Raw genomic sequence first — 14,483 nt, forward strand, 5'->3', positions numbered from 1 at the left:
GTCTCAAAGGTTTGGGAAGCAGCCAGAGCAAGGCAGGAAGCCCCATCTGGCTGCAGGAGCCACAGTGTCCTGAAACACTCCATTTTGAGGCTCACCTCAGAAGGAAAAGAGGATCCATCCAACTTTGTGCTTGCCCCTGTCAGCTGCAGCTCTGCTCTCCTCCCTCTGCTTACACTAAATGGCACAACTCAAGTTTTTATGTGCAGAACACTGACCACACTTAGCACTTTACTCTTAAAATTGGCTAATTCTTCCCAAATTGCAATAGTTTGTGCAGATTCCCTCACAGCCCCCCAGTGAGCTACTAACTCCTCAGATACAACTGTTTCACAAAGTTAAACATTTATTTGGAACAAGAACTATTACAAAAAAGATATCCATAGTCTAAATATATACATGAGGTTTAAACATAACATTTTCATGTACCTTTAGCTATAAAAATACATTAGATTAACTGTATCCTAATTTATAAATATAGTTCTTTTCTTTTAAAAAAACAACTAGTACTCATATGAAAGCCTTACTGTGCAATGGAGGAATATATATACCCTCTAAAGGGTTATTTTAAAGTTAGTGTCTAGTGTTATATAACTTAGAAAATTCAGTGTGTAGAGTCAAACCCTGATTTATACAATAAGAGATACATTGACTTTTTAAAAACTTGATAAGGGGAAAAATAGTGAAATATATATCATATATATAAAGCCAGAGGAGTAAGATTTAAAGAATTTCAGATTATTTCAGTTTCCACCACTGTTTATCGAAAATACAGATATATCAAGATAGCCAGCCTTTTACTGTTTGCCTCACCTCCCTACTGTCTGGCTGCAGCCCAAGGAAACCCTTAGGGGGGCAAAAGTAAAATGTTTGTCTGAGAAGATGTTTGCACTCTTAAGTGTCTTACAAAAATAGAAGCTTATTTACAATGATCCCATTTAGCCTTTCATGAGGAAGGGAGGACATTTTCATCACTAGCTGGGGAGATTTACCTGCCTCACACCCTGTGGGAGGACAGGCTCCTGCTTATACTGTTGGAGGTATGTCATGTCAGAAGTGAAGTGATGCTGAAGTGCAATTTCAACATTCACCAACTAACAAGGAAGTTTAGGCTCATGCAAACTTCTTTCCTTACTTATCGCCACCCACCTTCCTTCCTCCTCCAAAAAAAGCTCCACTCATGCAACAGAATTTGTTGCTGTCTGAGCCTATCAGTGAGCAAAGGAAGGTACTGGGTCAATCCTGGCTTGCAGCAGAGAAGAGAGGTTAGACCTGCATTTCTGCTTCAAGCTCTGACATCTGGAGCAGCAATCCTTATCAGTGCTCCCTGGAGATCTGCTGATAAGCCATAAGGAACCTGGGTGGGTTTGTTCTCAAAGGACAATCCCAGAGAGACCACTGAACTTCCTAACAAGCTGTCACCACTAACTCTTGCACACTCACAGCTCCTGCAGACATGGCTGTGCCTTTGTCAGGGTTCTCCAGCAGAGTCAGGGGAAGAGGAGGAGGGAAAGCAGTGAACCCAGGAACTGAAGGTAGCCTGTGGCTTGTCATTAATCTCATAATAATTAATCTCCTAATAATGTCTGGGTATGCAAAGAAGTTACTGCAGGAGGTGATAAGACATGAACGTGTGACATCCACTCCATGGACAGCTGTGAGCAAGGGACAACCCAAGGCAGTTTTCTCAGGGAAGGATCAGCTACTCTGTGCTGGCCACAAGATGACAGCACACACAGGGACAATGGCTGAGAAGCTGCTGACAGACTGAAGTCCAGCCACAGCTTATTCCATTGTAACTGGCTTGTACACCCTCCTCTTTAGCACTCAAGGTGTCCTTGGGAGCCCCTGCCTTCTCACACTGCACTTCCAGGAATGTATTTTAAGCTACAATCATACAGGATAAAGAAGCAGTGTGAAGAGCTTGTAAGTTTTACTCTCATAGTAATAGTCTTGGCTCAAAAAGCAAAGAGATGTTCAAAAAGCCTGAAAGTTGCAGAGAAAGAGAGTTAGGATAGTTTCCTGCAGCTCTTCTGCTCCCTCCCCCAGATCAGGACTGGTATGGGGTGTTTTCTGTGGGATATCTACCATGCTACATGCTCAGCATCCAACTCGATGTCACCACGGTAAGTGCAGTGCAAAATCCTCTTGAGAAAAGTGCTGTAGTGAAGGTTTGAGATACAACTGGGACTCACTGGGAGCCAGAAGAGTCAGCAAGTCAGGAACTTGCATTTGCAGCATGTGTAGTGTGTGCACACCCAAACATCGGGTTCCAAGGACACTTGAAAGTCTGGCTCTGTTGGGTGACATACTGGCCCCAAAGGAGTCCTCTAGGAAACTCCCACAAATCTCATTCAGGGCTAGAATATCACCAGGATGGAGAATGCACATATCTTTAGAGACCATGATAGCTCTTTCAAAGAGAACTTCCTTACAGATCCTTCCATGAAAGCTTGCACTCCCATTCCAAACTCCACCTGCAATCTTCACACAAACTCCACCAACTCCAGTCAAGTTGTTCTAACCCTTACCACTCGAGTCCATCTCTGCCAAGGGAAACCCAAGTGGCTCTGAAGGTATTTGCCAGTACCTTTGATGGTACCAGCAGTCTCTCTAACATGCCAGTGATGTCCACATCCTTCAGGGGTACAGTTTGGAAGCAGATGTCCTGCCAACACTGTGACTGACCAGCGTCTGAGTCACAGGAAGCAGGCAGATGTACAGCCAGGGACTTGTAGAGTACAAGTGTGTACTGCCAGTAGGGTCAGTGAATCAGTTTTTGAAGAGCCAGTTGGCAAAATGGAGTCCAGTAGATTCAGTGTTTCTAGAGGAATAAAGACAGGTGTTTCCATTTTCCTTCCCACCCCTCCCCTCCCCCTTGCTCTGAACACGTCCCCCATGTGTCACATTCAGAGTGTCAGCATTTTAGGCCTCCTGTTTTCATGGACTCTTCTGGGAGAGTTTAATGGTGACTGTTTTCACTTCGGTGTATTCTGCCAAAGCATATTCCCCACTGCAAAAGAAAAGAAGAGGAAAGGGACAAACAGTTGTTGAATGTTAATGTGTATTTCCCTGAGAGAGTTGTACACACGTGCATTTTTGACATCAGGTCATTAAAACCAGATCTGAACAATTTACACCAGCTATCCACTTTTCCCACCACTTCTAATAACCACCAAGTACATGGACATAAGTACATACAATTACATCCTGTTGTGAAAGAAACACAGAATGCTTTGGTCACTGTAACCCTCAAGATGACACTTTTGACTCTGCTTAGTGCAAACTGTGTGCTGCTGTGAGAAGCCATACAAGAGACAGCCATGTACACACAGTTATTGTTTCTTAGACAGCAATTAAAGTTACTTTTTTCACCAAAAGAAAACTTCTATCTACAAGATACCATATCATCAGGAGGGCACAGTTGCTCTAGAAATGCATAATGATGAGAGAGAGCCCACCACTGCATTATGTCTTGGTTGGTGATAACTGGCTCTGTTCCCATGCCTTTCCCATGGGAAACTTCTGACATCCTTTAATTAGCCAGGCAGTCAGGCAAAGCAAACCATAAGGTCTCAATACATATCTGTGTCCCATCTGAGGATTCATTTATTTGCTGTGCTTAGCAAATGAGGCACCTGAATGTCTCGGAGCAGCAGATGTACCAGAACAGTTACTGGAAATGGTTTCTGGGATTAAATCTGGCTTGTGAAAGAAAATTTCTGTTAGATTCCTCTGAGGAGTCTGCTGAATGGTCTAAGAAAACCTGTCTCCTATACAAGAACTAAGATTTAAGACAATGTCACAGCTCTGTGTCTAACTCATGGGGTGACCTTGGCTTAAAAATTTCAGCTTTAGTAACTATTAAGAACAGAAGTATCTGGGAGTCCCACTGTAACAGACCAGGCTGGGGAAGAGGGACAGAGGGTTCTTCTGTAATTTAGCAGCAACCTTGGAAGGGGGGGATGTAAAATGGTTTGGGAGATCATTCCTTCCCACTTGAACAAGGAGCAATGATACAGCAGCCAAGAGAGGCACAGACACCACCATGGAAAGATGGAGCAGTTTTGGGGTGGATACCAGTGTCCCCAGCCATGGTGCCTTACTTCTCCCTTCATTTAAAAATCTAACTAGTATGGAAAAGTGCTTCCAAGTGGACTTGACTGAACTGGAACTATTAAAAGCTTATAAAGCAGATGAAGGTGCTCCTAAAGGAGTGCTTTACATCCACGCTCTACTGGCTTAGCACCTCCCTATGGAGCATACTGCAAGCCTGATTAAACTTTAAAAGCAAATTCAACAGTGCTTTCACAGTCACAAATGTTATTGCATTCACCACCCACACAGAAACAAAATATTGAGCAAAACTTACAGTTCTCTGCCATTGCCTGACATTTTAAAGCCACCAAAAGGAGCCTGAGCATAGAGCGCATTGTGACAGTTGATCCTATAATAAAAACATCAATTTTAAAAAGACAATTCAATACCAAGGAAAAGCAAGATGATGACAACAGCAACAATACAATAAAAGGCTGAAATCTCCCCATTTTCTCTTTCATACAATTCAGTCACTTGAGTAATCAGATTTTTGCAATAAAATCTTCTTTTGCTGCAGAAACAGAAAACATCTGAGTAGTTCTCAGTCTGACCTACATCTCACTTCATGTCCTCTAATAGCAAAGACATTCATGCTTGAGCTAGAATTTGTCATATTCAGAGTCATGATTTAAATAAATAGTCCAAGCTACTCCCTAATTTATTAAGCACATTTTGAAATGAACATGTTTACTCAGAAAGCTGTCTAAACACTCACAATGAGGCCCTAGCATCCCCTTCCAGGTAGAGAAAACATTTGGACTGTATCAGACAACTGTGTCACAGTAAAATAAAAGCACTGGGCCCATTTCTACAGATACTTGGTAGAAAAAGCTGATGCAGACACTTCCCCAGCATCTCATTAAGATCAAATGAGTGAAGGTCACACAGCACAGGTATGGCTTTTGCTGTAGGTGTGCACCTCCATGTGTGTTCAGCACATGTACCCTTCAAAGCCCAACATCCCATTTTTATGTAAATATTTAAGGCTGATTCTTTTGGTGCCAACTCTTGAAATTAATCCTTTGCATCAGGATCAGACACAAGATCAACTTCCTGTCTTGAGTGGGAAAAAAAATCAGGATTCCATCTTTAAAACCATTCTAATATAAAATAAGAAATTTTGTATGCAAAAAAAAAAAAAAAAAAAAAAAAAAAAGCTGCTTTTCTTTGTGACAGTGGTGTGTTGCCATCTACTGTCCAAACTGGTTTGTGCAGCAAAATCCCATCTGGTGCTGGGTAAAGGTCATGAGAATTGCTTTTTCCTACATACAGGGTTTTGGAAGGCACCCTTTTTTGTCGAACTTACTACAACCCCAACAAAGAAATACCTTGACTGAAGGAAAAAACAGTCCATTTCTCAACATGCTGTCTGGGCCTCACCACCTTATTTTGAGGAATGGATGTTGCTTCTGAGCAGAACATCAAGAACTAGGCAGGCTACTAATACATCTTACCTCCAGCTTTTAGAGAATCACAGATATTCTGAGCTGGGGGACCCACAAGGATCTTGAAGTTCAACTCTTAAATGAACAGCACATACAGGAACAGAGTCCAAAGCCTTATTAGCAACTTTATTATCTTACTAACATGATTGCAAGTCCTAAATCCCTCTCCCCTCCCAGGAAACAAAGCCCCAGGCCACTGTCTGTTCCCAGCCTGCTCACCAGACTGTTCCTGACTGCAGAGCTGAAGCCAGGGTTAAGGCTCTGTCCAGGTTCTTGGTGAACACCGCGGCCGTGAGTCCATACTCGGTGCTGTTGGCTCTTCTTATCACTTCTTCTATACTCTTGAACTTCATAATTGGCTGAACTGGCCCAAAAATCTGCACATATCAATTAAACTTGAGTGCAGGAAAGCATCTACTAATCATGGTAATTTTGAAGTAATCAGAATCAGATGCTCTGTTTGGATAATATATTTAAAATCTTGTATCTTAGCCTTCTAGGGGTCATTGATAGAGCATCTTAAAAACTACTAATTAAACTTCAAAGGAAGCATTGTGATGTGCTGTAGTAGTTAATAAATGTTAAGATCCAACAAGTAATGGATCATCTGTAACAATCAAAATAAGCAGAGTTAGATCTGGACAAGTTACAAATGATTCATCCTCACTCCATTTACAACTCTCCTTTTGAACTCAGAAGCTGAGTGTACTCAAGTAACAATTAATTTATTTCAAGGACTGCAAGTTTTCTTCCTTGGTATTAACCCTGTTTTTGTCACTCTATGCATTTTATTTGCATGCAGTGCATTAGCTACATCTGTGTCTGACCACAAACTTGGCTTTCCAGGTTGTCAGCAGAGGCAACAGTCATACAGAAGGCTTCCCAAATTTTGGGGTAGAGTCTCTCATCAGGTACAGCATCAAAGGTGGAGCCCTTTCTTGGTCTGCAGGCTCTCACAGCACAACAAAGCCCATTGAATGTGAGATACAGATTCATCTGGGCCACTTTTAAGCTCATACAAGGGTTTCTACATGTCTTTGTTTTGGGATATCCAGGCTCTTATGTGGAACCTCAATCCCAGGCAAAGGATGAACATGCATTTGCAACAAAACTGCCAATGAATGGAACTGGATAAGCTTTGTGAATCATGTCTTAGGATTTGGAGTCAGTTCATTAAGAAAAGGTCTGTCATGGGATTTTCAGCTCTTTTTTTCTCTATTTTTAGCATGTAACTCATGCCCTGACTGATATCTTTCCCAGGTTCCTTAGAGATTCTATGGCAGATCTGAGACATTTAAACATCTTGCCAGGAGTGAACAGCAAGCAGGCCCATAAAAAGCACTAGGCTAAACTATAAACTACAAATGCCAGTTAGACTTTGGCAACTACTTATTTTCCATTAGGGAACATGATGAAAAGTAGATTAACTTCTATTTCAAAGGAATATCACAGGATCTAATCACATGCAGCTTGTTCAACATTTCTGCATATAAATAATGAAAGCCAGAGTATTAGATCTGCACTTTGCTGGCTTTGACCATGTTTTCATATAGGAAAGAAATAGTCAGTCTCAGGGGATTTTGCCATGAGAATGGAATCTGGGATTGTTTCAGATGCTAAGTCTGCTCCAGAGAACTTCAGTGGCTGTTGCTTTGCTCACTACCAGCATCAGGTCCCAGAGTTCTTTTCCCACCTTTCTGCAGTAAAGCAACCCCTTCTGTACAAAGCAGTAGAACAAGAACACACATTACACTGTCCCTTGTCACTGGCAATTACAGGGTAAATAATTGCTTCATCCTCCATAGCATCAGTTATTTTTACTCAGTTATTTATATTTAAAATTAAGGATTCAGACAGAACCCCCTCCCTCACCACAATTTCTGATTCTGAAGCAGCATTTTTCTAGGCAATTGTACTGTACCTCTTCTTTGGCAATTCTCATGTTGTCAGTGACCTCTGAAAACACTGTGGGTTTTATAAACAGGCCTCTGTCTTCAATGGCAAGACCACCACACTCCAGTTTAGCCCCTTCTTTCTTCCCACTTTCTATCAGCTCCAGGATTTTATCAAACTGTTTTTGGTCAATCTGTCAGACACAAAAGGAAAATAAACAAACAGCAGTATCTTTATTATCATGGTTCCAGAGAGGAGTCATGGAATGTGGCCCAGGGGCATGTTTGCAGGGCACTGTCAAACTGGGTCAGTTTACAGGTCAGTTTAGGATGTGGCAGCCAGGCAATGAACAGGGAGAAAGACAGGCCATGGGCATAGCTCTGAGCCACAGAAAACAGAAGGTGAGGTGACATGTGACAGTTTCATCCGATCTAATAGTTGGCTGCCACATGGAGAGTTCTCCCCACTTTCTCTTCCTCCCTCTGTCCTGGATATGTGCTCCCACAGCTCACCTCACTCGAGCTCTGGGATTTGCTGGCCTTTTCCAAGCACTGGTTTATCTCAGTAGCAGTATGAGAACAGCCTGAGATGGACTGGAAAGCTCATAAGGGATCTGACCAGCAACAGAATCAGTACAGGAGAGGGAGGCCCTGGATAAAAGAGTTATTAACTCAATGTTGCTGAGTTAGTAACTCAGCTTCACCTACAGCTCTCCGTCCCTAGCTGGAAGAACCCAGAGAGCTCTGCCTCCACCTCCTTCCACAGTGCACACTACATGAACAGCCTCAAATATAGGCCCAGTTGGTGGAGGTGACTTCACAACAACTGCTGCACCAAAGCCTTGTTTTTTAAAATCAGAGTAATTTTTCACAGTTCTTAGAGACTGGTATAATCCTGCATTTTTTCTTCTCTGCACTGGGAACCATATCCTCACTTTTAACTACCTTTTTTAACTCCCCCTCCTAAATATGAAGCAATCTCAAATAGTGAGCGTTGCTGTCAGCCTTTAACCAGAGATTTCTGTAGGGGGTGGGGAAAGGCCAGTCCAGTGACAGGACCCTGAAGCTGCACAGCTGCACCAGGACTTGGAGGACACATCATGTACTCCACAAGCAGAGTGTGTCCTGTGCTGGCAAGAGGTGCAGAAGCCCACAGTACTTCCAATCACTGCTGATCCTTCTTCCATGCTCCACCTGTGCAGCAGTGGGCTGCAGAACTGCAGGTTTCAAACAAACACACCTGGCTCTTGACATGATGTGGAATTAAGAGAGGAAACTTCTCACGACAGCATGCTGGAGATGGTAAAAGAGTTACAGATATGTTTTTAAAAAGAAAAAACTCAACAAAAAGCTGAAAAAATTTATTGAGGTGACTAAAGAAAAGACTCCACCCACTGGTACAAGGTGTCCTGGAAGCCTGGGGGGTTATTCTGATTGCCAGGTATCTCCAGATGCTTGTTCTGGCTCAATCCCCCTCCCTAGGCATCTGGTTTTATTTCAGCAGGGCCAGTTGCCAGTTGGGACTGTTTACACGGAGTGTTCCACACTTGACTCCTCCAGATTACAGACTATATCCTGTCCCTAGTTAATCCTGGCCACACACAATCCAAGTTTTCATGCTTTTAGACAAATATCAAAGCTGCAGGAGGGTGTCCTTGGGGTACTTCTGGTACACAGTGGAAACAGAGCCCAGCACATCTCCAGGCAAACAGATGTGTGTGTAGCATGTTTTAAGTGCTTGTGTTCTCTCATGTGTTAAGGTGCTACCCAAAGACACAATTCATGCTACTGCCCAAGGAAATGTGTGCCCTCCTGGAAGATACAGTGTCACACTGAGTTTGGCAGGTGTCATACACATTGTCTATTTGTCTGGTTGCTTAGCTGCTAAGTGTAAATAATTTGAAAATATCTGCAAGTGCTTTCCATGCTGGCATGTCTGTGATCCAGACCAATCCAGTCCATCCACTTCACATCACAGAAAACAAAACAAGGATATTTATACAGCTGTAACTTGTTGCAAGGCAAACTACAGTTAGATGAAAAGACACTGGGGAAAGAAAACATTTGTAAAAATGACATGCAAGGGTGGAACTGTTTGTCATTGTAACTAGAGCTTGCAAGGCTTGTTTAAATTCTGTCCCCTACTCCACTATTATTTATGGTTCAAGCATTGAATTCTATTAAAAACACATGATCTGGTAAAGTAAATTCTACTATTTATTCATCTAATTCAATAGAGAAGGGAGCTTCTAAGGATCACTGCAATACTGAAAATCTGGGAACCCCCAAATCTTCATCTCTTGCTTCATTTCAGTCAAGACCACAAGGAGAATTTTTCCCATGTGTAAACCTAGTATTTGTAATCCTACAAAATAGACCACAACTGGGTCCAACAGACTGTTGGACACAACCCTTTCTACTTAAATGTTTAATTTTCACACTTTAATCCTAAAGTGCATGTCTACAGTATAAGGAAAATATTCACCATCTTATAAATCAAATTATAAGTTTTGGGCTGCATAATCACTGGCTAACAAGTGCCACAATTAGTGCTAGTTTTATTTCTGTAGACTAGGTCTTGCAGTCCACAAATCCCAGTATTTAGAGTTCTAAAATAACAAAACTACTCTAGTCTTGTTCTAATCTAATCCCTGTTCTAGTGCCCCAGGATGTCAGTCTCATCTAATGCAGTTTGCTGTTCACAGCTGTATAATGCACTGGTTAACCAGTTTGCCATCTGTGCAGATTTATTTTATTGCTTCCTGTGATACAGCTCCCAGGATTTCAAAGTTCAAAACTGCCCTTGGTCTGCATTTGAGGTTGGCACTCTGCTCAAACAGTCCTGATCACCCCTCAGGTTTCTTGTGGTGTCCTTTGAATCCCAGCCAGTCAGCACTGCCAGACACATGTGAGTTTTGGAGAAGTCTCATCAGAAGCATGCTTCATTTCTGTCTAAATTTAATGCTGTTTAAAGTTGACCTAATTTTAATCACAGCAGTACAGTTTATATCAGCATAACCCAATACTGCAGCTGACAGTCTTTTCCCCACTGCCATGCCATGAGCATCCATGCCAGTGAACAGTGATCCACATCAGGGGACTGCCCTGTGTAAAACTTTTCTTCCTCACTTCCAAAAAGGCTGGATTAGACCTGAAACAGCCAGTTCCCTGATCTACTGAAGTGCAATGTAGGAACAAATAACTGCACATGGGACCACTTTTGCAGGACTAGCATATATCAACTTCAAGTTCCTGTGGAACAGGGTTATCATCACCTACAGCTGATGCAGGACCAGAGAGATCATGAGCTACAACGACTGTCTGCCTGAAGGTTGGCTTCAACCCCTTCCCCCTGTTGGCTTCTAAGCCAGTGACCAACTCACAATGGGGATCACTGCTGTAATGCTGTTGTATATGCTCACCCTGACTCACACCAAAGGAGAATAAAAGCAACAGGCTGGGTCCAAAATATCTGATGAGGACAGATTAAGAAGACAAATTATTTTTCCTGGTGATTCTTCTCTTATCCATCAGTTCAAGATTAAAAAAACCTCACAGGTTACTTCAGGAACAGGAAGGAAGAAATTACCTGGAAGCTTCACATTTGAAGAATAGCTTGTGGACAGGCACAAATTTTTGCTACTTTCAGAGGTATTTTTAAGTCCTTGTGACACTGCATCATTTCTCTCCTCTGCTTAAGTTTCTGTATGTGCCCACAACATAGGCTCCAGAGAGTGAGGAGCCAAAGCTGCAGAGGAAGAGGTGGTTCTTTGAACTGGCAACCACATAAAAGTTTTGGGATTTACAGTTTCCTCCCACTCCCTCAACACCTTCCCATCCTGGCTTTGACAGTTGCATACATAAGTTCAGGTGTGTGTGGGTGTGCTCTCTCTCTCCTACAACAGGTAAGCCAGAGCAGGAAAAAAGGACAGATGGACCACAGTTAAAATCTGACAAGACAGTGCTATTCCAACTTGCTGTTGCCCTTAATTACAGGGGGTAATTAACGTATGCAAAGGGTCTGCCTTAAGTCACATCAGTGATCCCAGAAGATGGAGCTGGGCCATGGTGCACCCTGGAAGTGCTCCAACAGCCTGGCAAGAGCTGAGAACACTGATGAACACTAAAGCACTAAACAACACTAAACAAGCCCAGTTCAACATGCTCCAATCACTGCAGGGTGTTTCACCCTTTAAAACTCACAACTGAATAGATTCAGGAGCTGTTCTCATGAAATCAGTGTTTGATTCAATCTGATGGAGCAAGTCTCAGCATGGGATTCTTTTCCTAAGAGTCCTGAGCAGTTTGAAATCCCTAGGCAAGTTATAGGGCTAGATGCAGCCTCAGCATGAGCAGGGCATGTACATCATCTTATTCCCCATGCAGGAGGGCAAGAAATGAGGTTTTGCCACGTGTCAATCGTGCAGATTCAGATCCAGATAAGGAGAGGCAGATGTCCTCAGAGCCACCCCTTCTCTGAAAGATCCTACACAGACAGCATCAAGGAAGAAAAACCCACAGTGCAGCACTGAGTAAAAGAGGCCTTGGCTATAGGTTTCTGGGAGCCTTGCTTTATTTTTGGTACCAAGCAGTGGGCCTGTTAGAAGATCTGACCTAAGGATCATCTTCCCCCAGAGCTCTCCAGCACAACTCAGATTGCCTCAAAAGGAAAAACTAAGAGGAAGGCTCTGGAAGTATTGAGGAGGCTGGTTCTGACAGCAGTTTGGCATGTTTCTTCCTCCTAATTCAGCTGAAACTTCTCCAAAGGATCAGAAAGGCAGCAGAGGAGGAGAGGGAAAGTGAGGACTCAGGATTCTCTGGGCTCTAACTACTTGTCATCACCCACACAGCCAAAGGAGCTGAATAGCCATTTAGCTGCACTCTTCTGCACAGAGCTATGGCTCACTGCAACATGCTTTGTGTTACTGTACCAGGGAGACAAGCCCTTCCATAAAGCTGGATAAGAACACAATTAAATACATTTGTGTTTTTTTAAAAAATTACAACATAACATTTCAACAGTTGTGATTAATTGATATTTAAAATAGAGAGAAAAAATAAAGCCACGATACATTACTCACCCCTCGGCACTTCTGCTGGGACCGCATCCGTAAGGATAATATTTACACAAGGAAAATTAAACAAAACCACAACCAAAAACCAAACAACAACTGCTTTCAGACACACAGTTACCTGGGGCCCTTGTTCAGTTCTGGCATCAAAGGGGTCTCCAACCAGTCTCTTCTTGGCAAACTCCACACTGCGCTTGACGAACTCGGGGTAGATCTGCTCCTCCACAAAGACACGGGAGGCAGCTGTGCAGCACTGCCCCTGGTTGAAGAACACGCCTTGGTGGGCACATTCCACTGCCAAGTCCACTGCGAGATGACCCAGGAGGGAAAAGTGTTACCACATGAACAGTTTCAGCATTCCAGGGTTTCCAGACTTGTTTTCCTTTCTCTTTGGAAAACCTCCTTAAAAAATGCTGACCATGGTCCACACCCATAGAAGGCACTCACAGGGCCCCAGTGCCCCCAAACCAGATCTTTTATTGTATCCATCTCCCTTCCTGTCTTTTGTCTTGAGGTCTAGCTGGCCATAGTTCCTGATACTTTCCTCGTAAGGACTCACTGAAGGCAGTGACCAGGTTTTCTTGCTGTGGGAATTCTTAATACCATGCATTGGTTCTTAAAGACAAGTTTCATTTGTGACTGTTCAGAAAGCAGCATGCCAGCTTTGGCCAGCTCCTCGCAATGCTCACTATTAGCAGCTGGCACAAATACCTCTGATTTTCAGCCTGTGCTTTGCAGGACTGGAAAGGATTTTCCTGAAGCCAAATAGGATTTTCCAACCATTTTGGTGGTCAGAGGTCACATCACTCAGAGGTCTAAGTGATATAACAAAATTGCAATGAAACACACAAAATGAGCCCTGCAGACCACCAGGATAGAGATGAAGGCTGGATTAGATCAGGTCCTACAAAATTCCCCTGTCACAGGAATTCCTGCAGAGGGGCTGCTTTGCAGAAAACTCTTTTCCTCAGTGCTTGGCTCAGGCTCTGCAGAACTGCCAGCCAAAGAGAAAGCCCACAAACAGCAAACACACAAGTGCAAGATTTAACTACAACTGCAGCCATCCCCAGGGAAGGCAACATGGGCCATGGGAATGATGCCCATGCTGGGGAAGAGCTTCAGGAATGCAGAACTATATCCTGCCCTTGGACAGATGCTTCCTCCAGCCTTTGGGGTGGAAACACCAGCCCTGTGAGCTGCCAGAGGACAGCAGAGACACACAAACCCCAGCACCCTCAATCCTCTTACAGCAAACACACCCAGTAGCCCATACTCACAGTCTGCATCTGCACACACAATGCAGGGGTTTTTCCCTCCCAGTTCTAACGTCACCCTTTTGAGGTTGCTCTTAGAAGCAGCTTCTTTGATCAGTTTTCCAACCTGTATCAGTGAGATAAAGAGGAGATGAGTTGTTCCCCTAAAAATCTTGAGTGTGATTCCAACAAGGGTGGAAGAGCCTGGGTGGCAACTGAAGCAGGTAGAGGTCAGGGAGAGCAGCCTGAAATGGTTTGAGTTTCCTACTGCTGTGATGTGTTGGGTCAAAACCAGCCCCAGAATTAAGAATTGGTTTAGGCAAGTCTGAAAGAACAGGCTGCGTGGGAGAGCTACACCTGTATCCTGAAGGGAAGGATTTACTCTAGTTTCAGAATTCAGTAATCTAATTTTGTTAGAAACAGCATGAATGAAAACTATTTTGGAGGGACCTTTAGTTGCTAGGGCAGGTTAATTTCTTCAGAGTGATGTAATATTTGAATTTGCTCATATTACAGCTGTTTTCTTGTATCTTACCTTTGCACATGGAAATCTTACCTTTATTTCTGACTAAAACTACTTTTGCCCTGGAGTGGAACTGTGAGGAAGGAAAGCATGGGGCAGCTGTCTGGCAATCACAGGTCTGCATTTCTCATGGTTTGCCCTTGTTACTCGAGCATGACTCCTGAACTTAAGAGAGATCACCTCTAGTCACTCAGAGCTTAGCT

At 43.2% G+C, this 14,483-nt stretch overlaps 1 protein-coding gene across 1 annotated transcript in view; it reads right to left on the minus strand.

The window, feature by feature from the left end:
• Nucleotides 1-325: 325 nt before the first annotated feature.
• The window catches only part of ALDH1A3 (aldehyde dehydrogenase 1 family member A3), a 34,068-nt gene continuing 19,910 nt past the window's right edge, over nt 326-14,483 (minus strand). Inside the window, exons 8-13 of the mRNA XM_005521621.3 lie at nt 13,782-13,884; nt 12,626-12,810; nt 7,462-7,626; nt 5,760-5,917; nt 4,370-4,444; nt 326-3,010 (exon numbers count right to left, since the gene is read on the minus strand). Coding sequence (XP_005521678.1) covers nt 2,938-3,010; nt 4,370-4,444; nt 5,760-5,917; nt 7,462-7,626; nt 12,626-12,810; nt 13,782-13,884 — 759 coding nt within the window. The 3' untranslated portion in view covers nt 326-2,937. The remainder of the gene's footprint in view (nt 3,011-4,369; nt 4,445-5,759; nt 5,918-7,461; nt 7,627-12,625; nt 12,811-13,781; nt 13,885-14,483) is intronic.

Source organism: Pseudopodoces humilis, chromosome 16, assembly GCF_049639895.1.
Source record: "Pseudopodoces humilis isolate 2021_Gansu_Grassland_sample_001 chromosome 16, ASM4963989v1, whole genome shotgun sequence".
NCBI classification, from domain to species: domain Eukaryota; kingdom Metazoa; phylum Chordata; class Aves; order Passeriformes; family Paridae; genus Pseudopodoces; species Pseudopodoces humilis.